The 27,599-nt window shown below is 45.4% G+C and overlaps 1 protein-coding gene across 1 annotated transcript; it reads right to left on the reverse strand.

Annotated features, from left to right (window-relative positions):
• Positions 1-10,683: 10,683 nt before the first annotated feature.
• On the reverse strand, positions 10,684-23,703 carry RAB33A (RAB33A, member RAS oncogene family). The gene is made up of 2 exons (XM_036740220.1): positions 23,264-23,703; positions 10,684-11,262 (listed from the first exon to the last, which is right to left on the reverse strand). The coding sequence occupies exons 1-2, from the start codon at positions 23,528-23,530 to the stop codon at positions 10,807-10,809; spliced, it is 723 nt and encodes a 240-aa protein (XP_036596115.1). The 5' UTR covers positions 23,531-23,703; the 3' UTR covers positions 10,684-10,806.
• Positions 23,704-27,599: the final 3,896 nt, after the last annotated feature.

Raw genomic sequence — 27,599 nt, forward strand, 5'->3', positions numbered from 1 at the left:
AGATCATAAGTTCATAAGAAGGAACCTCAGAGGCCATATAGTCCAACCTATTCATTTTACATATGGGGAAACTGAGGCCCAGAGAAGTGACTTGCCCATGATTACATAGGTAGTCAGCATCAGAAGTAGGATTTGAACCCAGGTCTTAATGACTTTATCTGCTATACCACACTGCCTTTTCTTTTCTCAAGCTTTTTTTTATATATTTGAATCTCTCTGCTTGTCAATGGTAGTTAAAATTTATATGCGTGTGTTTGTGTTTGTGTATGTACATATACACACACATATATATACACACACACGTATGTATATATACATATATATATATATAAATGCATGTATTTTAAAACATTCTCTGGATACTAGAATAGTCCTCTTTAATTTCTTCCTTTCACAACAAGAACAGCCCAAATCCTTTGCTGATCGTATACATGCTGGATTGTTATGGCAACCAAGGGGTTAAAGTGACTGAGGGCCAGAGCAATCTGGAGCAGAACTGGCTTGGGTCCAAGGACACAACGTGTGATAATGCACCTGGTAGCTTAAGGGAAGCCAAGAGAGCTGTTCTGTTCCTTCCCTAAACCTTGATTGTTAGGAGATGTGGCTACATTCTGAGGACTCAAGACTTGTCATCTGGCTTGGATTAGCAAAGGAAGGGGGAGAAAGGGGAGATAACGAGGAAGAATTATGGCTACTTTGCAGAAAAGCACAGCCGGACCTAGACCCAAATACAAAGAGGAACAGTATGTGCAAGAAGCTTAGCTTTTGTCCAGAGACAGGGGCAAAGGCCACCTGAATGCTCAGTGATGAGAGCAGAATGAGGGTCAACAGAAACTAAGGGAATATATTCCAGAGGGATGACTGAGTGACATTTGAAGAGGGCCAGGGAAGAAGGGATACCTCTGAGCATCATAGAAATCAATGGCAGAAGAGTGGAATGGGACACTTCCTCCTCTCCTACTCCTGGGGATATAGAGCTATAGCTGGCTGCCTAAGCAAAAAATTTAAAAAAAATTCCCCTGCTACCATGCCTCACCCTCCCAAGTGCCCATCCACCTCTGCCCTCCCAAGCCCCCTCCCAGCCATGTCCTCCCAAGGGTACATCCAACTCTGCCCTCCCAAGCCGCCCGCAGCCATGCCCTCCCCTTCCATTGTGCTCCTCAGATGCTCCTGTTCTATTATAAACAAACTAGATCCTTTCTTCCTGTATGCCTTACATTTTCTGGCACTCGTGATGACCTGGCTCACTCTCCACCTTCCTCCTCCCATACATCAAAAGACACCGTCTCTCTGTCTCTCCAGTACCGCAGGCAACTTCTCTCATGTCCCCTGACACATGAGACCAGGAGGAGAAATAAGTGAAGGTGCTCCCCGTGCCATTTCCAGATCCTTGTAACTCCTAAAATCTTATCAGTATTAGAGCAGTTAGAAGGGGTATACATAAGCAAAGAGTATGGGTATGAGTTGACTATGATGGGACGATATCCAAAAAAATGAAATTAAATTAAGGGATGAGAAAGAGGGATGTACCGGGAGAAGGTGTAAGGTGTAAGGGGGAAATAGAATAGGGTACATTATTTCATATAAAAGAGGCCTACTCTGTTTTTAAGGTGGTTTTTTTTTTTCAGTTTTTTTGCCTCCTTTACCAAGCTGCTAACTCTTTTTTCATGATTTTCTCGCATTACTCTCATTTCTTTTCCCATTTTTTCCTCTACCTCTCTTATTTGATTTTAAAATTCCTTTGAGCTCTTCCAGGAATTTTTTGGGGCCTGAGATCAATTCACATTTTTTGAGGCTTTGCATGTAGCTGTTTTAACATCGTTTTCTTCCGAATTTGTGTTTTGATCTTCCTTGTCACCATAGTAACTTCTATGATCAGGTTCTTTTGTGGTTTGCTCATTTTCCCAGACCATTTCTTGACTTTTAACTTTACTTTAAAGTTGGGCTCTGCTTCCAGGGCGGAGGGGGCACTTAGCTTAGGGTTTTTCATACTGCTGTTTTCAGAGCTAGTTCTGGGGGTCTGTAAAGTTTTCAGTTCTTCCAAGGTGGTATGATCTAAGGAAATGTGCGGTCACTGCTCTCCTGATCTGTACTCTAGTCTGTGAGTAACCACAAGCATTCTTTTCTACCCTGGAACTGTGACCAGGGTTCCTGCTCCTTCTAGTGCTCCTCCTCACCTTGGGACTGTGTCTCAGGACCATGTATGGGCAATGCAACAGAATCCTGCTCCCAGTACCAGCAAAGGGTACCCCATAATCTCCTGACCAGTTGTCCAACTCCCTTACTGTCTGTGGGCTGAGAGCTCTGGAAGCCACTGATTCAGTTACCCCCATTCCTGCTACTGGCTTGCCAGGGCATGGCCTGTGCTGGATTGCCCTCCACTCCCACCCCAGTGAGACAGACTTTTCCTGCCAATCTTCTAAGTTGTCTTGGACTGGAAAATTGTTTCACCCTGAACTTCTTTTGGTTCTGCCACTCCAGAATTAATCTTGAGGCATTGGGGTTTAACATTGTTTGGAGGGGAATTTAGAATAGTTCAGACAAGTCCTTGCCTCTACCTATTTCTTACCCAGCCTGCCCTGAGCAACTGGGAAATGTGCAATGAAGCCATGAGAAATTGCAAAAAGAAGAAAAGGAACAAAACATTGCTCCCCCTATCCTTGTTACAAATAACTGTCAGCAGTAGGCCAAGGCAAGCCTTCTAGAGCAGGGTCTCTGCCAGACGAACACTTGTCTTCAGGACTATAAGTGACAATTGGGATATACATATGTCTTTGGAATTAATGGCCACTCATTCTAGGATTTATATTTTGTTTTCCTTCTCTTAATAAAAGCTTCTTTGGTATCATTATGAATTTCATTCTTACAAATGCAAGTGGGGAGTTGGTCTCAGTATACCAGAGGGTATCATGTATATGTTTTGCTAGTTTTCCTAGTGGTGAGAGGGATTGAGCCAAGACAATAAGAATGTGCCCCAAAGTGGACTTGTGTCCTTTATATCATAAGAGTGTCTCTGAGACAAGGATCACAACTCTTTCTTTTATAATTTCTGGACATTAGAACCTGGAAAATCACAGCCACATATACTAAGAAATACCTCCTGAAGAATCTATAATGGCTGATTCACCATTATCTAACAGATCAAGTTCAGCCTGGCATTCGAGGGCCTCCATTATCTTGTTCCAGCATACTGTTTCAATTTTATCTCCTATTGTGTCTTAGCCCATGCCATTGGCCTTTCCATATATCTGCTTCTTCCAATCCCCAAGTCTTTGGTTACATTGTTCTCTGCTCCTAAAATTCCTTCCTCCTTTACTTCCCCTCCTTCCCCGCTTACTAGTGCAAATCCAATGTTTCCTTACAAACCCATCTTTTAGAAAAAAAATAAGTTTTTAATTGATATTTTCCATTTCTTACATCACCATAATTATCTCGAACATCCTTCCCTCTCCCAGAAAGCCATCTCATATGGCAAATAATATTTTAAAGAAGAAAAACAAGTCAGCACAACTGACTGATACATAAAAAAGTCCAAAAACGTGCAATATGTGATGCCTGTGGATCTCTTACCTCCATGAAGATTGGGTTGGGGGTGTCTTCTGAAATCTCTTCCTTTGAGTCTTGCTTTATCTTTTAATTTTATTACATTAACAATAATCAACTGTGAAAGACTTAGTAACTCTGATCAGCACAATGATCCATAACAATTGCAAAGGACTAGTGATGAAAAATGCTATTCACCTCCAGAGAAAGAACCAATGAACTCTGAGTGCAGATTAAAACCTATTTTTTTCACTTTCTTTATTTTTCTTACTTTTTTCTGCAACATGGCTAATGTGGAAATATGTTTTACATGACTTTGTATGTATAATGGGTATCTTGCCTTTTTAATGGGTAGGGGAAGAGTGGAGGGAGAGAATTTGGAATTCAAAGTAAAAATTAGAAAATAAATTTGTTACGTTCATTTTTGTTTTGTTGGTGTGTTATTCCTTCTATTTCCATTGTTGTAGTTTCTATGCATGTTGGTTTTTTGGCCCTGCATATTTCACTCTGAATCTTAAAAATTCATCTTAAGTTCAATTTTGCTTCCCTGATTAATGTTGGTTCACAACAATCTCTCCTTTCTTGGAATTCATAGCAAATTGAGAGTTCATAGCATTCCTAAATTCAGTATACAACCAAGTCCTAGAATCTTGCCATCAAGTTCAATCCAATTCAATTCAAGAAATGCATAAGGGCCTACTAAGTATAAGACCATGGGCAAGTTGGGTTTATCTTGACTCCTCATCTAGAGTATAGACTCCTAGAGTGCAGGAACCCTTAAATCTCTTTAGTTATATCCCCTGTATCGACATAGTACATATGCCAAATACTTGACAATTTCTCCCTTTGAGAGATCAGGAGAAAAAAACTACTTAACTATAGTGGGAGAAACAACTTAAGGAAGAACCTGGGGGTGTTGAGCCTGGAGAAGACTGAGGTGAAGCATTAGCTGTCTTCAGATATTTACACAGCTTCCATGTGCAAAAGAGACTGGACTTGTTCTGCTTGGCTTCCAAGGGCAGAACTCCAATCAGTGGTAGAAAGTAATATGAAGGCAGATTTTGGCTCAAAGAAAAAGCTTCCTAATAACAAGGTGGCCAGGTAGCCAGGAGGCTGCTAGGTGGACCAGTGGAGACAGCGTTGGGCCTGGAGTCAGGAAGACCTGAGTTCAAATCACTGTATCACCTAACTGCCCTCTGCAAATCTTAAAGTTACTTAAATCCTCAGCAAATAAAAATTATTAGGTAGTTTGTGCCTCCTACTCAGTGCCAGAAGAGTCCAGGAAGTCTATACCAGCATACCCCAAAACAAATTCAATTTCCCATAGAAGGCTTCCTTGAATCCTGCTTATCTATTCCTTTCTTAAAATTAAATTTTATTTTTTCAATTAACAAAAATCAATTTTCTCTTCCTCCTATACCATCCTCACCACTTGGAGAAAAGAAAGAGAAAATCCTTGCAACAAATATGAATACCCAAGCAAAACAAATTCCCATATTGTCCATATCCCAAAAAATGTGTGCCATTCAGCACCCTGAGTCCATCACCTCTGTCAAAAGGTGGGTACCTTGCTTTATTATCAGTCCTTTAGAATCATGGTTGGTCATTACATTGATTATAGTTCATAAGGCTTTCAAAGTTTTACAGTGTTGTTGTCAGTGTATAAAGCGTTCTCCTGGTTCTATTCACTTCACTCTGCATCAGTTCATACAAGGTCTTCCCAGGTTTCACTAAAATCAGTGATTTCTTTGATCATATTATAAAGCACATGAGTATTCTATTACATTAATCTGGCATAGTTTTTTCATCCATTCCCCAACTGATAGACACCCTCTTAGTTTCCAAATCTTTGACACTATAAAAGGAGCTGCTATAAATATTTTTGTATATATAAGTCTTTTTTTTCTTTTTTGTTTGATCACCTTGGGGCATAGGCCTAGTAGTGGTATTGTTAGGTTCAGTGATACTAAGTGCCAGGCACCTATGTTCTGAGGATACAAAGAAAGGCAAAAGACAGTGCCTGCCCTCAAGGAGTTCACAGTCTAATGGAGGAGATAACATGCAAACAACTATGTACAAAGAAGATATATACAGGATAAAGTAGAGAATCTCAGAGGGAGGGCACTAGAATTAAAGAGGATCAGAAAAGATTTTCTAGAGAAGGTGCAATTTTAGGTGGGACTTGAAGGAAGCTGGGAAAGCAGGGAAATGAGGGAGAATATCCCAAGCATGGGGTCCAGCCAGTGAAAATGCCCAGAATCTGGAGACGGAGTGTCTTGTAAAAGCAGCAGCAAGACCAGTGTCACTGCATCACAGGGGGCGAGGGGTTAGTGAGGCATAGGAAGACTAGAAATGTAGGAGGGGACCAAGTTGTAAAGGGGATTTATGTTTGATCCGGAGGTGATAGAGAGCCATTGGAGCTTATTCAATAAGACAGTGATGTGGTTGGACTTGTGCTTTAGGAAGATCACTTTGATAAATGGAGGATAGACTGGATTAGGGAGAGAGTTGTGGCAGGTCGACCTACCAGCAGGCTATTTGCAATAATCCAGGCACTAGGTTGTAGGGGCCTGCACCAGGGTGGCAGCAGAGCAAGAGGAGAGAAACGGGCAATATACTAGAGATAACTAGATGTTATACAAAGGTAGAATCAACAGGACTTGGCAAGAGATTGGATATGGGGGTGGGGAGAGCACAAGAAGCTAAAGATGGGACCTAGATTTCCAGCCTGGGTAACCGGGAAAATGGTGTTGCCTTTCAAAGTAATAGGAAAGTTAGGAAGAGGGGAGAGTTTTGGAGAGAAAACAATGAGTTCGGTTTTAACATGTGTTTAAGATGTCTATGGGACATCCAGTTCAAGATGTCCAAAAGGCAGTTGGAGCTATGAATTTGGAGACTAGGGTTGGATAAGTAGCTCTGAGAATGATCAGTATACAGTTGATAATAGAATTCATGGGAGCTTATGAGATCACCAGTATAGAAGAAGAAGAGAAAAAGGCTCAGGATAGAGCCTTTGGGGACATCCACTATTAGCATATTGTCATTGTTTGTCCTCCACGTTCTCAAAGAGGACCGATGACATCATGAGGGTGATGACTTGCTCATGAATTGGACTTAAGTGAGGCAGAGCTGTGCAAAGTTGTCAGCCTTTCTCTTTCTTCCGGAGTCATCAAACTGGCACCAGAGTCACTGGTGGCAAGACAAAGGTCAACTTGACTGGTGAAGGCCCAGGATCTCCGTTATCAGGTATATCCTGGGTGAAGATCCAGCAAAGGAGACTGGTAGTAGGAGAATTGGGATAGAGTAATGTCTTGAAAACCTAAAGAGATGACAGTATCAAGGAGAAGAGGATGGCCAACAGTGTCAAAGGCAGCAGAGAGGTCAGTAAGGATGAAGATTGAGAAAAGGCAATTAGATCTGGCAACTAAGAGCTCATTAGTAACTTTGGAGAGAGCACAATGAAGTCAGAAACCTGGTCATAGAGAGTTAAGTAGAGTGAGAGGAAAGGAAGTGGAGGCAGCTATTGTAGATGTCTTTCTCAAGGATTTTAGCCATGAAAGGGAAGAGAGATATGAGACAATAGCTACTAGGGATGGGTGAATCAAGCAAGAGTTTTTTGAGGATGGGATATAAATGGGCATATTTGTAGACAGTGGGGAAGCAGCCAGTAGACAGGGAGAGATTGAAGATAAGTGAGAGAATAGGGATGGTAGAAGGAACAAACCATTGGAGTAGATGGGATGAAATGGGGTCCCTTACAAGTGTAGAGGGATTTTTCTTGGCAAGGAGAAGGGCTATCTCTTCATGTGAGACAAGGGTAAAGGAGATACTGGAGGAAGGCACATGAGTAATGTGAGATGAGAGGAAAGATGAGCAAGCTTTTGGGGAATGGCCTCAATTTTTTCAGTGAGATGTGAGACAAAATTCTCAGCTGAGAATTTTGACGATGGGAATGGGGAGCAATGGAAAGTTTGAGATAGGAAGAAAAGATTTAGAAAAGTCACTATGATTAATAGGGTAGTGTGTCCATTAGGAATGTGTAAAAAGATTGCCTTTGCCGTAGGGAGAGCTCAAAAATATAAATTCGTAGTGGACTTAGCATGGTTTCACAATTTTCTCCAGCTTCACTCAGTAGCAGATGAGTAGAAGCAAAGGCAGTGGATGGTAGGAATAATCCAAGGCTGAGGTTTGGCAGGGCAAAATCTTGCAAGGGACTCAAGAGAAGAAGATTGTGTAAAGTTTAACTGGCTCACCAAGGGATCAAGATGCAGAAGGGAGGAAAGTGTAGCCAAGTGTAGAAATGATAACCTGGGAAAAAACTTAGGGGTGTAGGTATTAGAAGTCACAGTGAAGATGGAGATAACGTTCTGGGATTGCAAGGCAGAGAGAGAGAGAGGAGAGAGAGAGAGAGAGAGAGAGAGAGAGAGAGAGAGAGAGAGGATGACAGCAGATTGTGCTTAGATGAAGGAATTTCTGAATTACATTCTGGTACATTTATAGAGTGATGGCAACATCATAATTATGACCATCTCTGTGGTAGGGTGAAAATGGGTAAGCTGAAGGACTGGGAGGTTTGAGGGAGTGTCAGTATGTATACTGAGGTCCTTTAGAATGAGGGCAGGAGTTGGGGAGGAAAGAAAGACTCTGAGACGGGCACTGAACTCATTGAGGGAAAAAGGGACATGAATTTGAGTAGGTAGGAAACAGCTAAAAGAATCTTTACTGGGTGGTAAATATGACTGAGTGAACCTCAAAGGAGGAGAACATACTGTGTGATGGTGGTAGAGGAACAGCCTGGAAATGGCAAGGAGGAACAAGGAGTAATCCAACTCCCTCACCTCAACTGGCGATTTGGGGGAATGAGTGAAAGTGTAACTAGTGTAGAAAAGGTTGTCCAAGGAGGGAGCCAGGTCTTGATGAGAGCAGAAGACAGAAGGAGTAGGAAAGGAAGAATTTTAAATGAAAGAACTTTGGAATGATTGGGAGACATGGGAAACACTGGCCCAGGACTATCCAGCATGGTGTGCCCATGTCAAAGAAGGCACTGTGCTCTATGAGCAAAGCAGAATTGCAGTAGCTCAAATGAAACATGAGATGTACAAATTTAAAGATATTTCCACTTCAAATGTTCATACGGACCATTTGTGCCCAATCCATGTGACAGCCTTCTGATCTTGTACTAGTCTGATCAGCCACAGTTGGATGCATTGTACCTTCACCTCACCATAATGACGTCATTTTGATCTTCTTTGAGCACGAAGGACAACAACCAACCAACTGTGGAAACTTCCTCTACACAACCAAAGTTATTGGTTTTCCCTCCTTGGAGGGTTAGGGTACTTTTGCCTCATTTATCTCCTCCCTCCCCAAATATTTAAGCAATGTTCAACCTGCTTAAGTTATCATCTCCCACTGAATCTTGGCTGGAGGGGAGTAATGGTTAAGGGTATGCATTTAAACATCCTTTCCATTTGCCTTTCTCTTTCTTCTATACCTCCTGTTTGGCTCCAAGCCATTCAAATGACTCCCAAACTGCTTTTACAAAGATCTCCAAAAGAGAGAGGGAAGGGAAAAAGTCTGCAAATGCTTTTAGTACCTGCACCTGTGACTTAGAGGAAGAGGGATCCAACTCAGGCAATATAGCAAAGATTCATTGTCCTAAGACATTAGCTAGAAGAATGGGGAGTGGGATCTGAGTATCCTGTAAAGTAATCCACACTCGAATTTTACAGGAGGAGGAAGCAGCAGCATGGTAGGTATAAAGCTATCAGTCCTGCTGGGTGCTGCTTTGGAAAGTATGGGGGAAGATGCAAGGCTCTTAGGCTACTTTCTACTTAGATGATGCCCAAGGGCAACTTCTAGAGATAAGAAATATTGATAGGTGTACACCACGACTCCCTTCTGTACAGGATCATCTTCAGGCTTCTTTCCAGCTCTAATTTTTGTGACTAGTGTGATGAAGACCTCTTCAAGACTTCTTGGGGCTTTGCCAAGTGTGCTTTACCTGAAGTTGAGGCTAAGCCTTTGGAAGTTATGCCCAGTAGAATCATGGGAATTTCTTTGGCCCACTTTGTGGAGATCATAGCACCTCCTTCCCTACCACAATGAGAAAGCAAAATTCTATTTCTACTTCTACCCTCTGGTGAAAAAATACTTGCTATATTTTCTTTTTTTTCTTTTTTTTAATTTAATTGCTATATTTTCTTACAAAGACATGCTTGGGTAATTGAGGCATAAGCTAATCTAAAATCAATCTAGTGAGAGGAGGCCTACTTAAAACTGTGAGATAAGAAATTTTATCTAAGGGAAAGAGGATTTGGAGCTAGAAGAACTGAATGCAAACCCTAAATCCAAAACTTATTAGCTGTTACTTTGGACGAGTAATTTCTCTTCTTAAAATTTCAGTCTCCTTTTCTGAAAATGAGAATAGTAACACAATCTACCTCATTCATTCAACAAACATGGATTAAGCATTTATTATGATCAGGATCCTGGGGAACTGAGATGAAGAATGGCAGTCTGTGATGTCAAAGAGCTTACCATCTAAAGGGAGATTGATTGTGAGAACAAATGAGAATATGTCTGTGAAGTGTTATAAAAATTTGACCCCTTATCAGAATCATAACTAAGGCAGGATAGTGGGAGCTTTACTCCTTGGCTCTGAAATTTTGAGAGTACAGACAGCATCATCCCAAGGCTTGCTCCCTCCCTTCCCTTTTCCTAGCAGCTCCACCTCATCTGGCCCTACTCTCAATGATACAGCCTTAAGGAAAGGCACTTAGAATCCTTCTTGGACACTAGTCCTTATATTATCCCCCTATCTCCCCGGCATGGATAAATACAATTCAGTGGCATGGAAACATCAGCCCATTCTAGGAACTTCTTCCCGGTGCTGGGACCACCCCAAGTGAGCCCCCTTCCATCCCATCACTGCCACAGCCCAGTCCTAGGGCAAACAATTCCAAGTTGCTTCCCCCTTGTTCTTATCGTTCTCTACCTCACATAATCATTGTGAGGAAAATGCTTTGTCAAAACCAAAGCATTATGGGAAAGGGAGTTATTCGTATCATGTAATGTTGTCCCTGAATCTAGAAAACTCGAGTGCCCACCAAAAAGAAAACAAAAGAGGAACCCAAGTGATAATCTATACAAATCATATTTTAATGTCAACTTGTACAGAAACAAGCTGTGTTCATCAGTTTTGGTGGAGTCACAGGAAAAGGGGAGAAATTGTAACAATAGCTCATCTGAAACCATTTGGCTTCAACAGGGACAGGAAGTTTTGCTGTTTGGGTCCTGTGAGAACTCCAGTTTCTGCACCTTCCCTGGCTGCTTCTCCAGATCTCGGTACAGCAGTGATTTCTGAGCCTTCAAACGGCAGGCCAAGGACATGAAAATCGACTCCACATTTTGGCTCTCTTTGGGGTCCTTGGCTGATGTTTCAAACAAGAGCATGTTGTGAGCATCGGCAAATTTCAAAGCCAGGCTGGAGGGCACCTGGATCTGTCCCCTCAAGTCACACTTGTTGCCCACAAGCACCCTGGGGACAAGTGGAGAGACAGCGTGCCCATTGCATTCCTGGATCCACATCTTCAGGTTGATAAAGGAAGTCATTTTGGTGACATCATAGACAAAGACCACAGCATGCACATTTCGGTAGTAATGTTCCACCATGCTCTTGCGGAACCGTTCTTGGCCTGCAGTATCCCAGACCTGCACCTGCAAGATAGGAGAATCGGGATCTCGACTCAGGAGAGGGAAGACACACAGACAGAAGAGGGAACATGGCCAGTGGACATTGTGAACAGAGAAAAACTAGACAGTTACTGCCACCTTGCAGAAAGTGGCCCACTTTCAAATCAGCAGATGTGACTTGCCAAAGTACAGATGAAAACTTAATTTGGGGCTTGACAAAATTCACTTAAAAGCAGTTTTACTGAGTTAAATGAAATCAATAAAATAATTCCCTTTTTTTAAAGCTCCGTGAAAGTGTTTTAGGTTCATTTAATAGCTAAGTAAAGCTCAATTCCCCTAGATGTTTCTACTGGGTCCTCTCCCTCCCTCTCCCACAGTTTAATAAATCTAACTGTACACTGCTCGTACAACAGAGGATTTCCCCCCATGTCTTGTCATTTCTTCCTTCGAAACAATGCATCTCTGTCTCTCTCATCCTCTGCCCAGAGAGTTTGGTTAGATGACCTGCCCAGTGTCACAAAGCTAGTAAGCAGCAGGAGCCAGGATTCAAATCTAGTGCCCGACTCCAAATCCAGGGATCCTTCTACTTCCCTATGCTGCCTCTACTTACTAAGATAGGGATGTAGATTTTGACATTAGCAATATGATTCTCATCAATGGCTGAGGGCTTTTTCTGAATCTCCTTCAAGACTCAACTCAAATCCCATCTATCCCAGGAAGCCTTTGTTGGTCCCCCTTCCTGCTCTGGTCCTCAGTTGCTATTGGCTTCCCCTTTTAGAGTGCCACCCATCTACCCGCTATGTAAGTTCTATCTATCTAATCATTTCTATATTGTCTCCTCCATTAGAATGTAAGCTCCTCGGGGGAGGGATTCTTTTTGCTTCTCTTTGTATCCCCAGTACTTGGCAAAGTGTCTAGTACATAGTAATCGCTTAATAAATGCTTGTTGAATAGACAAGCCAGGCTCCAAAGAAGAGGTATGAGGAAACACCTCCCTCCTTCCTTTGCAGGGTGGATGGTCCACAGAATGGCAGATTTTTTAAAGTATTGATTGGTTTTGCTGGATTATTTTTTTGTCTTTTAAAAAATTATTTGTTATAAGATTCTATGGAAGGGGGGAAATTTAGGTGATGTAAAAACAAGATGTCAATAAAATTTATTTTTTAAAAAATGATTGACTTACTGTTAGCTAATGAAAAAGTGAGATTACCCTAGAATTCCCTCCTTCCCTCCCACCTGCCACCCATTCCCTGGGGAGATCAGTTCACCAAAGTTTCCCTCTATTTTACTTTAAAATCACCTTAAGGTGGATAAGGGAATAACAAGATGCAGGAAATGACTGAAGGTACATGGGTGCTTACTCTAGACTGTGAGCTCCAGGAGGGCAGGAACCAAGTCCCTTCCCTGTCTGGGCCTCAGTTTCTTCTTCTGTAAAATGAGAGAGCTGGACTCAATTATCTCTAAGGTTCCTTTCTGCTCTGACATTTTTGCTTTCTAGAAGCTTATGATCAGCATAAATACATACAGAAAAATACCATTTAGCTGGCTAGATGGTTGGACAGTTCCTAAGACACCCCTCGGAAGTATTTTTTTTCTCTTTTTCTTGACTCTGTGACTTAATCTTGTTTTTTCCTTTTACCTTTTTCTCCTAAAAACTGAGAACTGTGGGTTCATTGAGGGCACTGGTTAATCTGGGTTCTACTCTATGAAGAAATTGTGATTCAGTGGATATGGCCTCAGAAGGATTTTGTTCCTTAGCAATGGTGTCTGAAAATTAGGTCTCTCCCTCCTGGGCCCAAAGGAAGAACCCCCTAGCTGTCCATAAATCTGTATGGAAAAGGGTGAATAGATAAAAGAGTACATTTGTCTGAAAGTACCTTTGGGGGGGTGAAGGAAGTGTGGATCAACCGAATTCTTCTGAATGTGCACTGGACAAGCGTGAGCCAGAAAAGGGTGTGGGCTGAAAGGAGGGGAAAACAAGAGAGCCACCATTCCAGGAAACTGGCAAACCAGTAGCTCTACTCAGGATCTAGAAACCATTCCACTAAATGGGCTTCTCATGTTTACCTGGCACATATTGAATGTTTAAATAAATGCTTTTAGACATTTATACACATAGACGATGTGTTGCTGGGAATATACAGATGTGATCCACTTAAAGCAAATCTGCCATATGAAAATCAGTATTTAGTGAAAACCTCAATTAGGCAGTGATCATTTGCTTTCCAAACGGACTGTTAAATTCCCAGCTTTCCTGCTAAGTATGCAATGGAGTGGAGAGAGTTTAAGATTCGGAATCAGAAGACCTGCCTTTGCTATTTACTTCCTATAGGACCTAAGAGGAGTAACCTTTTGTTTCAGGACTGGAGTCTCCCTATCTGTTAAATACAGGGTTTGGATTAGGGGCCTCTCCACCTCTGAGTCAGCCCTATGATCCAAGTATGACCTCATACCTGGTGCAAAAACACTTTCCCTCTCTAGCATCCCTGAAGGCTTCTGTTTGAATATTCCATGACCCTTACAGATCACCTAGCACCAAGCACCCAATGGGTGCTTAACAAACATGTGGTTAACGAGGAGTCCAGTGCAAATATCCCCAGGGGAAGTCATCCAGCCTCGGTAGTCGATTTGCTTATGACAGCCAGCAGAAGAAAGATTGTGGTCTCTTCCCAGTGGAAGGCCCCACCCACCCCCTCAGCAGTGGGAAAGGCCAAGGGAAGCCCAAATCAGGCTGGGGAGCAGGAAGAGGTTAGCATGTACAATTCTCAAGTAGAAATCTGTGACCCCATTACTTTTTATACTCCAGGAGGCTGAATCCCGAAAAGCCTGAAGGTATAAAGCAGATGCATTAACACTAAGGCTCTAAAAATATCTGGCAAAGGTGGTAAGGGGGGTGGTGTGGAAAGGGAGGGGGAGAAGTATTTGGTTTTCTCATCGTGATACTCTAATTGTGTCAGGGCAGGAAGGACCCCCCTTTCTGGAAGCCTGCTTTGCTTCTTCCAAAATGGCTAGACCCCCCTTGGGGTAGTTGACTGAGAGCACAAGCTTGGGATTCATCAGACCTGAGTTCTGGTCTCACTTCTTATACTGACTAGCCATGATTAAAGACCAAGCAATGTCCCCAACAGGCCTCAGTTTCCTCATATGCCAAATGAATATAACAATAGTTGTACAACCTACCTCACAGGGCTGTGGCATGGAAACTGCTTTCTAGGTTCAAAGTGTTATAGATACACAAGTCACTGTTGTTGCTGTTTGTAAGTCCAGCATGCCAACTTGGACCCTGCCCTGACCCCCAGTTACTTGTACCATCCCAATCCATACAGCAGACACATATATATACAAAAGCACCTGACCAGGAGGCAAGAATCTGAGGGCGTAAAAGAGTATTACATTTCTCTCCACATTTGAAAGTGGGAGGGAACAAGCATTGATTGAGTGCCAACTGTGTGCTAGGCACTGCTCTCATGATACAAAGCCATATGACACAGGATCATCTAGTCTCTCCCCTTCCCAGTTAACCCTTCACACAGCTGCTGCCAAAGTCACAGTCACACACACATACACACACACACACCACTTCCAACGAGATCAGGAAATTTATATCCAGATAGGGGAAACTTTGATTTGCCCAAAGTCATGGCTACCTGCTTGAGGGAGCCAGGATTGGAGCCTGGCAGTTTGAGGAGGGCAGCTTCAAGTCCCCAGGCTCTCCCTTTACCCAGGATGGAGAAGCTCTCCCTGAGCCAACTTGACCCATACCCAGCAGGCTGGGCCATTCCTTATCCCTTCCCTGCTTGGCAAAGACCAACAGGGGAACTTTGCTTTCTAGGTTTCTCCCTGGCGGGGGGGGGGGGGGGAGCCTTCGGATAATGTCCTGGCATCCTGGAGGGCTTGGTTTAGTCCTTGTAAATTATCTTCCAGGCCAGGCTAAGATGCCCCTTTCTTTCCATAGCTTTTCAACAAACATTTATTAGGCACCAGCTGTGTATAGAACCCTGTGCTGGGCACCAAGGACTATACAAATTTAGGTGGAGATCCAGTCCTTGTCCTCACAGTCTAGCAAGGGACTAAGACACAGACACACTAACTAGAAGGCCTAATGTTACATGAGAGTGGAGGGGCAGTATAAAGTTTACTAGACTCGAAGTCAAAGATCCTGGGTTCGAATCCTAGCTCTGTAACTGCCTGTACATCTTGGGGCAAGGCACAGAACCCCTCTGGTCCTCAGTTTCCCCATATGTAAAATGAGACAGCTGGACAAGATGACCTCTAAGGTCCCTTCCAACTCTAAAACTAGGGACTGGTTTTTTTGTATCTTCACATCCACAGTGTCTAGCACAGGGTCTGGAACATAATCAGACATTTAATAGATGCTTGTTGAATCAAATTGACCATCACCAGCTCCCAAATCTCTCTCTCCTCCTGCTGCTGCTAACAATTGTTTCTCTTCATTCTTCACTTTGTCCAGGCTGTAGGAAATGTGAAATGTATTAGATTCACTGGTGTTAACAAGCCTTCTCTTTCAAAAATACAGATAATTTCTGGAGGATTATAGGACTATCAGTCATACTTACCTAAGTATAAATCAGGCCCTTTTCCTCCTAACACTCGGCTGAGATCTGCTTTCCCTCATATAACAGCAGTTCTGATTGGGGTGGAGGTGGGGGAGAAGAAAGGGAGACAATTGCTCCAAGAGCCCTAGAAGACCTACACCAGGAGTACAGACAGTATTGGCTTCTCCTTCAAAGGAAACTAAAGGCTTGGAACGAAGAGAATTATCCAGGGTCACCCAGCTGGTAAGGTCAAACCTAAACCTTCTAAAGCCAAATCCTGTTCACTTTCCACTAACTGAGGGGCATGAGAAGTTAGGCAGGCCTGGGACGCAGGGTGCTCCAGTGGGATGCATAAGGTCACTGGGAGGTTCAATGGGCCATACATACAAAGGGGACGCAGAAAATGAGAACAGCCAAATGCTAATGTCACCTAGCTCCAAATTTTGCCCAGGGCTGGCCTTGAGCCCAAGCAGAATGGAAACTATGTCTTCTTCCTCTTCTTCTCCCTCTTTCTCTATCTTTCCACACCCTCAGTACAGTACAACGAGTACTCCATTTCAGCTACATTGTGGACTAAGTAGGCAGCTGTGGGCTGTCCTGATAATCAAACCAGTCCGTATTACAATGTTTCCATTAAAACAAATGGTTCCAAATTCCAAACGACTGACTTGCAATAAAATTTTCTGGAACATGGATAAGCTGGGGACTACTTGTACTGTGTACAGAATGAAGTATTTCTATTATTTATTGTCAAGGGCAAGTGGAGGTGGGGAGGGGGGAGGAATCTAGAAATTATGAAACAAGGTATAATGCCTACCAAGCTCCTCAACCCACCCCCCAAACCCTCAAAGAAGTGGTATGATGGCCTTGGAATTTCATTTGCAAACCTAACCAGTGTGCCTCCAAGGATATGGCTGGGAAAATGGGCTCTCTAATGCTAGGACTGGGCCCCCTTCTTAAAACACTAATGATGTTGTTTTTGAAGAGTTTCAAGAGCAGCCCTACTTCTCGATGGAAAAACTGATGGAACTGGTTGGCTACCCCGAGAAGTCTTACCGGCTGAATGCTACAAAACCCATGGATGGCTGACCCACGATAGGTTATTATTGGAAACAAAAGTATTTGGGGCACTTCAGATTTATTATTAGCTGGGTGATGTGAGCAAGTCATTTGAGTATTCTGGGCCTTAGTTTCCTCATGTGTAAAGTGGGGAAGCTCTCCCCAGCTCTAAATCCCATAATTCTACTCACAGAAGGACATCCCTGGCCTCCCCCAGTCTTTGTCTGGGTACCCACATCAGAGGTAGAATTCTGGGATGGAAGGGCCAATCTCTTCATTTTACATGAGAAAACTAAGACTCAGTGAAAGGAAGTGTCTTACCTGCCAACAGGAGGCTGATTCAGCATTCAAACCCAGGCCCATTGCCTCTTCCCACTGCACTAGCCTCCCTTCAGACTCCATTTTCAATTCTGGCCACCCAAAGAGTGGAAAGTCCTTAACATCCCTTTCCTGGACCTAAGGACCTCAGGCAGTCGTGGGGGAACAGATGCCCTCTCAGCTCTCAACTTCCAGAGGCATTCTCTCCTAGGAGTGAGCAACAGGACCACTCCTCCCACAAGTCCCCAAGATCTGGGAGAGCAGGCCCCAACCAGGTAGATAGAATGGCAAGGGAGGAGGGGAAAGAGGAGCCTGCCAGGAATCGCTAAAAAAGATGTACACTAGGTTGGAAGAGGGGAGACAATGGGGCTCTTGGTTGCCTAGTAACCATCCCACCCCCTGGCCCTTTTGGGACCCCTCCTCCTCCTTAATACTCCCTTTCCAGACTGCCCCAGGGATTCCTAGCTTAGGTTTCCTAGAGCTCCGAGAGGCATTCGAGATGACTAGGCCAAGGCTTCTCCACCTCACTCTTTGGGCAGTGGCTGCTGAAGCCAATGGCCTCCTTCTCACAATCATGTTTTTCAATGCATAAAAGAAAATACAGAAGATTACAAAGGAAATCAATTTTGTTGAAATACAATGATTAAAATATTTTTGTAAAAAAGTTAAGGGCCCTCAGGTTCAGGACCTTTCTAGTGTACGGTTCCCTCAAATTTTATAGAAAAGGAAATTGAGCTCCAGAGAGGGGATGGGATTGGCCTAAGACCACCCGGTCAGTAAGGGCCAAGACAGGAGTCATTTTACCCAGGTTGCACCTGGCTGAAAACAGTGGGTTGGGCAGGGGTCTGCAGAGGCAGAGGAGGCAGACACCTCCAGTGCCACACCACATAGAGACTGGGTTAAAGACAAAGGACACTTCTTCATATGCTTTTCTGGAAATGCACTCATCTGTAAGGCTGGAAAATCCTGCTCTTTGTGGTCCACTGGGATTTATTTTTTAATAAATCACGTGTGTTTCTCAAAGCCTCCAGGGAACAGTAATACTCAGGGAGCATCATTTTCAAATGTGGAAGGGGATAGTGTATGCATAATTTTCAAACCTTGCCAAGGGCACACAGATGCTGGGTCCAGTCTCGAGGAGGGGGGGAGGGGTCTTCTTCTTGGTTCTGCAGTGCTTCCCTTCCCCCCCCCCCCCCCCCCCCCCCCCCCCGCCATGACCTGGCTGTCAGTCAGGGCTAGGACTCCACCCACTCCAAGAGAAAGCCCAGCATAGCTGAAGGGGGGGGGGTGCGGACTAAGAAAACAATTTCTACAATAACCAGTCTGCTATAAACCAGTCTGATCAATGCTGTGACTGCTCCTGACTTCAGCAGACATCTCTGGGCTCTAACCTCAGTCAGAGAGGTGGAGGACTACAGGTGCAGAATGAGGTGTGCATGGTCAAACATGGCCAACCTGCACATTTGTTTGGCTTGTCTGCCCTTGTCTGTTACATGGAGGGAGGGGTGTCATAGGAAGTGATATTTAGGGGTTTGGTTTGTTTTTTTTAAAGAGCATCAATTAAACAAAAAAAGAAAAGTGGCTTATGTGGCCCCGGGCAGTTGCCTCACCTTCTGCTTCCGGTTTCTCCTCAGCAAAGGGAGGACAATGGACAATGGACTTCCATTCCAAATCTCCCAGGGGTGTTGTCGATCAAAGTGCTTTGTAAACCTTAAAGCCCACAGAAGGGCCATCTATCATCAAATCACTCTTCAACCCTCTACCCCAGATCCCCTAAATGGATGATATACCTGTTATTCTAGAAGGCAGCAGAGGAGAGGCCCAACACCCTGCTCTGGGCTTCAGTGGGAACTGGGACCTCCAGAACTCCTACCCAATTTTCCAATGATAGCCTAGATTTCTTGCTAGCTCTCCCATATTCTGAACTTGTGTCTAGCTCTGTCAAGAGCTCTCCTGAGGCCCAGGATGGCCCTATCCAGCTTTCCTGTGCCCCTCCACCTCCATCCCCTCTTCTGTGAGTTCCCTGCCATGACCCTCAGACTTCTGTTCATTTCTCCATGCCTAGACTTTGATTCCCAACATTCCTATGATTCCTTAATATTGAGGCTCCAGCTATAGTAAACAGGGCCTTATACTCTGGTCCAGGGGTGGGGAACCTGCAGCCTCAAGGCCAAGGCCCCAGGTTCCCCACCCCTGCATCTGGTCTCTCTTGTAGGACTGTCAGCATGGCTTAAGAAGCAGCCAGTAGTATCTCTTACAAAGGAGGAAGCCTTTGGCAGTCACCACCTAGCTGGGTGGTTTTGGCACTCCTTCCTTGAGAAGTTCCAAAGTAGGAGAGTAAGGGGGTAGGGGGAGGGATGGCCAAGGGAATCTCTTCTCCAAACTTCAGAGTACTCTAGCTTGTCTGTTCTCTGCCACCTTCACTCATACATCCTGGCCTTTTAAAGGCCCAGCTCCCCAAGAGGCAAGGTCACAGACTCCACCCCCAGCTCCTTCGGGGACTATGCTTCGGGCATGGGACCCTTTCTCCCCTTATGTACAGATGTGTCCTGCTTACCATCTCAGGCCAAATCCCTGCAATTCCTTAGCATATACAAGCTTTGATGAAGCATCCATGCGCATGTGATTCGATGCTGAACTAGCTTTGTGCCTGGTGACTCGTGCCAGACCTAGGCCCATGCCTTCTGGGGAAAAGGTTGAAAAACTTGGCACAAACCCCACTAAAGTACTTCCTTAGGGCCCTGGGACTGGTTTCCTCCCCCTCTCTGATGGGGGCCTCTCTCTCCTCCCGTGCCAATGTCTCCTGCCTGCCAGTGCCCCCTACTGGCCAGCTGCTGGTACTCAAAGCTAATGAAGACTGAAAGGAGACCAGGACCAGGCCAGACCTTCCAATCACTGATCAGCAACCCTGATATGGAAGTCTCCCCAATTCTAATCACTCTTTAGAGCTCGTTGTAGAACAGGACATGGGCTAGACTTGGAGGCAGTCCAAATTCCTACTCTGACACTAGCTCTGGCCCCACAGTGATGCGACCATTGGCAAATTGTATCTTGTCCTTAAGCCTCAGTTTCCTTTTCTGTAAAATGGGAAAAATAATCCTTGTACACCTTCCTAGGGCTATGTACGTGTGTATGTGTATACACACACACACACACACAAAAGACACTCACGTACACATGATTCAGTTTTTTAAAACATCACTGTCACTTTCCAATGACTCATTCCCCTCCCCATATACACACATACCACCACCACCACCACCACTCTAGAGCCTTCCCTTATAAGAAGGAAGTAACCATTAAACAAAGCACATTAACACACCAGCCTGGTCTGGCAATAGATGCCTCACTGAGCACCTTCAGTCCACCACCCCTCTGCCATCGAGGGCACACTTCACTGTCAGGCCTCCGAGGTCACAGTTGGTCACTGCATTGATCAGAGTTCCTCACAGGGCTATTGTCCAGGAACGGGCTTTGTAAATGTCAGAACCCTGGAGAAACAGAAGCTGCTTGTGCTTTGAGCCACTATGGGAGGTCTGAAATCCTTCTCCTGTGCATGTGTCAGATTCTCCCAAATCACCAGACTGGCTTTGGGAAGAACAATGCCCTGCACTGAGCGATGGGCTTGGAGAACTATCACCATAGTTTCAGCTATAGCAATTGGAACCGTAAGAACAACTCCTATTTCTCCATTGTTTTCAGGCTGACAAAGAATTTCCCTCACAAGCCTTCAGAGGAGTGAGTGCAAAGACAAGTCACCCCCGTTATGGAGAAGAGGAAATTTGAGTCCCAGAGAAGGAAGTGACTTGCTCAGGGTCACACAACTAGGAAGCAGCAAAGCAAAATGAAATGAGCCCCGCCATCCCAAGGAAGTCGAATACAGCAAGGTGCCATATATACATATAGAGCAGGCAAAGTAGCACTTTTTGTAGCAGCAAACAATCAAAAGGAAAATAGGTGTCCATTAGTTGGGAAATGGCCTGACAAAAAGAAATGTAAGAAGGTTATTGCTCTATGGGAAAAAAATGAATGTGAGGAATCCAGAGTAACATGGACTGGTGCAGGTCAAAACAAGCAAAACTAGGAGGACAAGAAACACAATTAACAACAATAAAAAACCCCCACTAAAATGAAAGCTTTGTTATTGTAATGATCAAAGAGGTGGGGGCTTACAGGAGCTGAGTGTTAGATCTGATTCAGATGTGCTGGCTGCTGCGCCGGAGGTTTGTACTTAACTGCTTTTCTTTGTTACAAGTGAAGCCTCAGCTGGGTGGTGGGTGGGGTGGTATGTCCAGAAATGACTATAATGTAAAAATCAAAGTCATCAATAAAACATTGATTTTTAAAGGGGGGAATGGGTTGTCTTGGGAGGTGAGCTCCCCATTAGCGAAGATCTTTAAAAAAGGGTAGGATTTTGTTTGAACAGAGGAAATGTTGTAGAGATTCCTGTTCACAGACAGAACTACCTCTGAGGTCCCTTTGAATTCTTCAGTTTGATAATTCCTTTACCTTGGGTCTGTTTCCTGCTTCCCCTGACCCCCGTTCTAGTCTTGTTTTCACCTTCTCCCACAAGCAGACACACTCAGGGTTCCCCAATATCTCCACAAAACATACCCATTCTCAGTGCTCACTCCCTACCAAGCCACAAACCCTGGAACATCCCTAACCTGGAGTTCATCTCAGATAGATCTCATCTATGAGCTACCTAATGGAAATTCTTTTGGGGAGCCTCCTTCTGCAGAGCCTATGAAACAATACCTTAATCCAAAAGAATGCAACACTGGGAAGCAAGTTGGGGATCAGGAAAAGTTTGGGCACTCAGGGTTGAGGAGCCTCTCAAATGACCACATAAGGCTCCCTCTCTGCTTTGTCTCGGCACAGCAATAGCCGTGGCCCGATACTCTCCAAGAGATACTCTCCAAGAGCCCTCGTGGTTCTTTAAGCATCTCTCAGCCCAGCTAAGCTTCATTCAATTACAATACAAAATCAGGTGGCCTTCTTTGCTGATGTCTCCCATTCTTTCCCACCTGCCCTCCACTCCAACACTGCTTTGCCAAATTGGCTTGTAGCTTAATGGCAGCCAAGGTACAGAAGGAAACCTGCACATCATCTACAAAGTGCTTTGGGATCCATTCCACAGACTGAAAAATACCCTTTGATAGATATGTGCACAAATATGTACCTTAAAAGGACCACACTGTTTGGATTTGTGGTCCTCCCCTTTTCCTTTCAAGAACAATGTATTTTATATCGTTCCCTAATAATGGGGTCTTCGTTCCAGTAAAGCTCAGAGAATCAGTTGTCTACATCTGTCAGGGGCACCGGCTCTAGAGGGGGAGGGGGACAGCTGGCATCACTATCTATGGGGACGGAGAATAGACAGCAGGACCTCTTGTTCGCTGGGCTGGAGACTCTTGGGAGTCCAGAGTGATTTAGGGAGTACAAAGAGTTTTTCTCTTAGGGAAACACCCTTTCTCTGGTGCTGGACAGCGGCTGCACTGTCAGACTAGGGAGTCACTAGCTGAAAGTGAGGCCAGTGCGAGGACCTGAAATCAGGGCTGTGAAATCTCTAGTTGGGTGATTTGGGACAGACTCCTTCCCCTTTCTGGGCCTCAGTTTCCCGACTCTAAAAATGACGAGGTTTGACTAAGATGGTCTCTAAGGCGTCTGCAGTTTTGGATCTTAGGAAGTGGGCTCACGAACCACTACCCCCCTCCTCTAGGGCACTTGCACCAGCCCCCAGGCAGACCTTCGATCTCCATCCCGCCCCACCCCACCCTACCCCCGGGGCAAGTCCGGCCCGCTAGGGGTCGGAGGTCAAGGGCGGAGTCAAGCATCTTTCCAGGCATTCCCTTGGGATCGGGTTGTCCGGACAAGAAAGAATTGGATCCCGAAAACTAACCACTCCCCGAGGAGCCCTAAAATGGGTTGGGGGGGCAGGAAAGGGAGATGGCAAGGGTGGGTGCGGGAACGGTGTGGCTCGGCAAGCTGGCGAGCTGGCACCGTCCCGGTCCCCAAGCCCGAGGTGCAGAACGGTGGTCCCGAGATTCGGCCAGTCGGCCCGGGCCCAGCGCCCTCCCTGCCCCCATCACCTTGATCTTCTCCCCCTCGATATCCACCGTCTTCTCCTTGAAGTCCACGCCGATGGTGGCTTCGGTCTTGTCGGGGAAGGTGCCGCCGCAGAAGCGGAATGTCAGGCACGTCTTGCCCACGTTGGAGTCGCCGATCACGATGATCTTGAAGATGCGGACCTGCACGTAGTGCTCCATGGCCGCCGAGTCGAGCTCCAGGGAGGCCAGGCTAGTGCCGGCCGTGTCCGAGGAGGAGGCGGTAGCGGTGGCGGCAGCGCGATGCGGCATGGCCCCGCGCGCCGGGCCCGAGGGCGGCCTTGGCCGGCCGGCCGGCGGCCGCCACACAAAGGAGAGGGGTCCGCTGCGGCTGCTCGCCGGCGCCTCGGGTCAGAGGGTGTGGGAGTCGGCCCGGGCTTGTGCTGTGCGGGGCTGGCTGTGCGTGTGCGGGTACGCGCGAGTGTGTGTGCGGGGAGCGCGCGCGGCACAAAAGGCGGACGGCGGGAGGCGGCGGCGGCGCGTGGGCAGTGCCGAGTGGGCAGGTCTAACAATCAGGTGGCGCTCACGGCGGCCGCCGCCGCCGCCGCCGAGGCTGCTGCTACCGTCTAAGGCAGCCCTTGCCTCCCTAGGGGCTCGCCGAGAGGGGAGGGGCCAGCGACCGCCTCACCAGATGTCAGGCTCCTCGTGCCAGGCTCCGGCCTCCCCCCTTCCCCCCAGTCACACCGAGAGTTCCCCTCGCCCACGGTGCCCAGGACAGTGCTCCCATTGGATACTCCAGTCGGTTGCCTCCGGCTAGCCAATGGGGGCAAGGCCTCGCACGCGGAGGAAGGGGCAGGGGCGGGGTGTAAGGGAAAGCGGCTCGGACCTTAGAGTCAAGAGTTGCAGGGTCCAACAAGGCGCTACCGCTAGGTTGCTGTAGTACATCAGCCATGAACCTTCACCAGCCTAAGCCTCAGCTTCCTCCAGGACTAGGACCCAGATGTCAGATTCAGATCTGGAAGTAGCCTTCAATTTCATCTGGTCCGAGGCTCACCCTAGAGAAGACTGAGGTGAAGTGGCTTGCCCAGGGTCACCCAGGTAGGGTAGAACAGGGATTTCCAAGTGGGTGAGCTGACTTCAAAGCTAGCAATCTCTTCACTGGCCGTGAGCGCCACATTAGGGATAGCTCATTCGGCTGCCCACTGGGCTAGTGAAGGCTGCGGTACTCAGCTCGTGCCATATAAAGAGTGGGTGAAAATGCAGCCTAGACACTTCTTTGAAGACCAGCCCCCGGCCAGACCTCCAATTTCTATCCTGCCCCACCCCACCGCCGGGGCAAGTCCGGCCCGCTAGGGGCTACATCTCCAATCTCTTGGCACCCAGGTGAATTTCCTTCCACTTTTCCAGGCGCCTTTCCTTTCTTGAACACATTTAACAACTCCGGCTTTAAAAGGTAGTTAGGGAGATAAGATCATGATGGGACCTGTAGACCTCACTTCCTTCAAAGAAGGCCATGAAATCGGTATAAAGGACAGCCTTTATCCTCCCCTTCAGTATCCTCCAAACTCAAACACTAGCAAAGCTTTGTCACTTCCACGTCCCCAATCTCTTAGCTTCTCTTATCCCTCTTCTCCCCTCCTCTTCAGCTACACAGCGCAGCCTCCCCCCCCCCATTCAGACCCTCATCAATTGTCACCGTCTCCCCACAGCTAAAACAGAAAAGGGCAGGCACGTGAAAGTGGGATTCGAGTTCCTTCTTTTTGCCCAAAGAGCTGCAGAGAGGATAATTTAGGCTCAATATGACTCAATTTAAAATTCACTGAACACCTTAGCAAGGCACAAAGCAGGAGAAACTAATCAAACTCTCCCAATCAAACTCTAAGATAGGTTCTCTTGGAAAGCGGGGAGCTCCCTATCACCAGACAAGGAAACTCTCGATACTGATTTAACGGAAATGTTGTCAGGTGAATGCCTATTCGAGTATATTTTGGATTTGATGGTTTCTGAAGTCCCTTCATACTCTGAAATTCTATAAGAAGATAATTTGGAAGGGCCCTGCCAGCTTGGAGAGTAATCTCCGTTCTCTCCAAGGGGGAAGCTGGCATTTGCTGCTCCACCAAAGGAGAACTTTGTTCTCCAGGAATCATTCCTAGGACTCTACTGTATCTCCCAACAAGGGACCCTGTATACTACAGTAGCAAATCCTCTAAAGGAGGGGATGGGGAGGGGGGGTGCAGCTGGGGAGAGAAGGTCCCTTAAGCAGTGTGTTTAATGTAAGAAATTTTAATGTAAGAAATAATGTAAGAAAATTAAATGTAAGAAAACTTTTTTAAATTTTCATAACGAAAACTTTAGTACATAAATTTTTCCACTAATACTACTACTTTTTGGAATATTCTAACAGGTCAATGCAATCATTTATCAACTATTCCTCATACACCCTTCACAAACTTCTCATATAACTCTTGGCGGTACATGCACCCCAGTTTGGCTACTGTGCTCTAACAACAGACAAGGAGAGCACGTGGCTCTTTGTCGCCTTACCTGAACACATAGCCAAAAGCCAATCTCTCTTCTAACAAAGAGATAGAACTGAATTTTAAAAGCCTGTCTCTGCCACCAATTCAGTGTGTGGCCTTAGTCAAATCATTTCCCCCTCGCCACAACTGCAAAATGAAGATGACTGGCTCATCTTTAAGGTGCCTTCCAACTATAGATCCCATGACCTTAGTGTCAGAGCCTCAATTTCCAGGAACTCATATTATCCTTGGAAGACAGTGAATGGGAGCAGCTTTCACTAGGGCAAGTGGCCAAAGCTTCTGGCTACATCCTGGCTTCTGGCCAAGTGCAGCTGCCTTCCCACTTGTAGCCCTGGTCCAGCTGCAGCCACTGCTTTGTGGAGAATTTTCTCAAGGTCCATCACCTGCCCACCCCCCCTTTTTGCAAACATACTTTCATTAAGACACAAGGTTATGGATTCAATCTCCCCATGGGCCAGCTAAGTTTATTCTGTTCCTGGGTCACAGGTTGGTCCCCAGGGGGACAGGGTGAAAGTCACATCAACAGAGCAGTACAAATCACCCCCAAGACCAACAGCACATTATAGACAATGCTCCTGGCTCATCTTTGTAGAGAAAGAACCACATTATTGTAAGCACAAAAAAGTCCCATTTAAGCAAAACAGCTGAAGGATGGGGTGCTCTGGTTAATAAGTTATTTAACTGAGAGTTATCCTATATATGCTGATGAAGAGTTACCACAGACACCATACACAGAACATTCAATAAGCAAAGAATTAGAACACAATAAAATGATATAGAAGAGAAGTTAGTCTTGCTTTGAACAAAACTGTTACTACCTGGATTCTAAATAGAGGGAGTTTGCTCTCTCTGAAGACAGTGTTACTGATGGTGATCACACTATGTAAGCACAAGTGTGGTTGCAAAGATTAGGCCACAATCTCATTCAGAAATCTCAAAGGCAAACCTTAGAACTATAACAATCAAAGGTACATTCTTCCTATTCTCTGTGAGTGACCCTAACATGGGCCTACATTCACCTGATCTCAAAGAGGCTGATTCCTGGGCTTCCCTCCTCTCTCTCGCTCTCTCTGTCCATCTGTCTCTCCCTCCTTCTCTTTCCAACTCTCTCTCCCTCTTTCCTTCTCCCACTGGGCCTGGCAGAATGGTAAATGAATGGGCAGTGTACATTTTTTGTTGCCTAGAGTGATAAGATGTTTGAATAAGGAAAGACAGAGCTGCCAGACTGGGGGAAGGGAAGTACAGGTAACATTCTAGCTGGATGGTGTGTCCTGAGAGAAGCCCCAGTGCAAGCCCGAGGTGATAGGGAGAACTCTGGCCTAGGGGCTCAGGAGCCCTCCATTCCATGGCCAGCTATGCCACATGCCAGCCACATTACCTTGGGCAATTCATTCAAACTCTCTGAACCTGAGCTATAAAAACCTAGGGCTAATAGATATAGCAGAGCAAAACAGAACAATGAACCAGAAAACAAGACCCAGCTTAATAGCCCAGCTGGGGGAAATTACAACTTTTTCTGTGCCTCAGTTTCCATCTCTGTAAAAAGATGGGGTTGGATTAGACCAGGGCTTCTTAACCTTTTGTGTTCTGTACCTCTTTAGCAGCCTAATGAAGCCTATGGACCCTCATAATAATATTTTAAATGCATAAAATGAAATATATAGGAATACAAAGGCAACCAATTATATTGAAATACAATCATCAAAGAATTTTACAAATAAGTTCATGGGCCTCAGGTTAAGAAAGATCTATAGCATAGCTTCTAGATCTAAATCCTTGAATCTTAGGAGAGGTCATCTGGGAAAATAACTATGTGATACTTATTTTCTGTTCACACGTAT

Source organism: Trichosurus vulpecula, chromosome X (assembly GCF_011100635.1).
Source record: "Trichosurus vulpecula isolate mTriVul1 chromosome X, mTriVul1.pri, whole genome shotgun sequence".
In the NCBI taxonomy this organism is placed as follows: Eukaryota; Metazoa; Chordata; class Mammalia; order Diprotodontia; family Phalangeridae; genus Trichosurus; species Trichosurus vulpecula.

Coding starts and splice junctions, on each gene's coding strand:
- RAB33A (XM_036740220.1), bottom strand. CDS start 23,530: ATGCCGCATCGCGCTGCCGCCACCGCTACCGCCTCCTCCTCGGACACG. Junction 11,263..23,263: donor TCGAGGGGGAGAAGATCAAG/GTGATGGGGGCA, acceptor CCTATCTTGCAG/GTGCAGGTCTGGGATACTGC.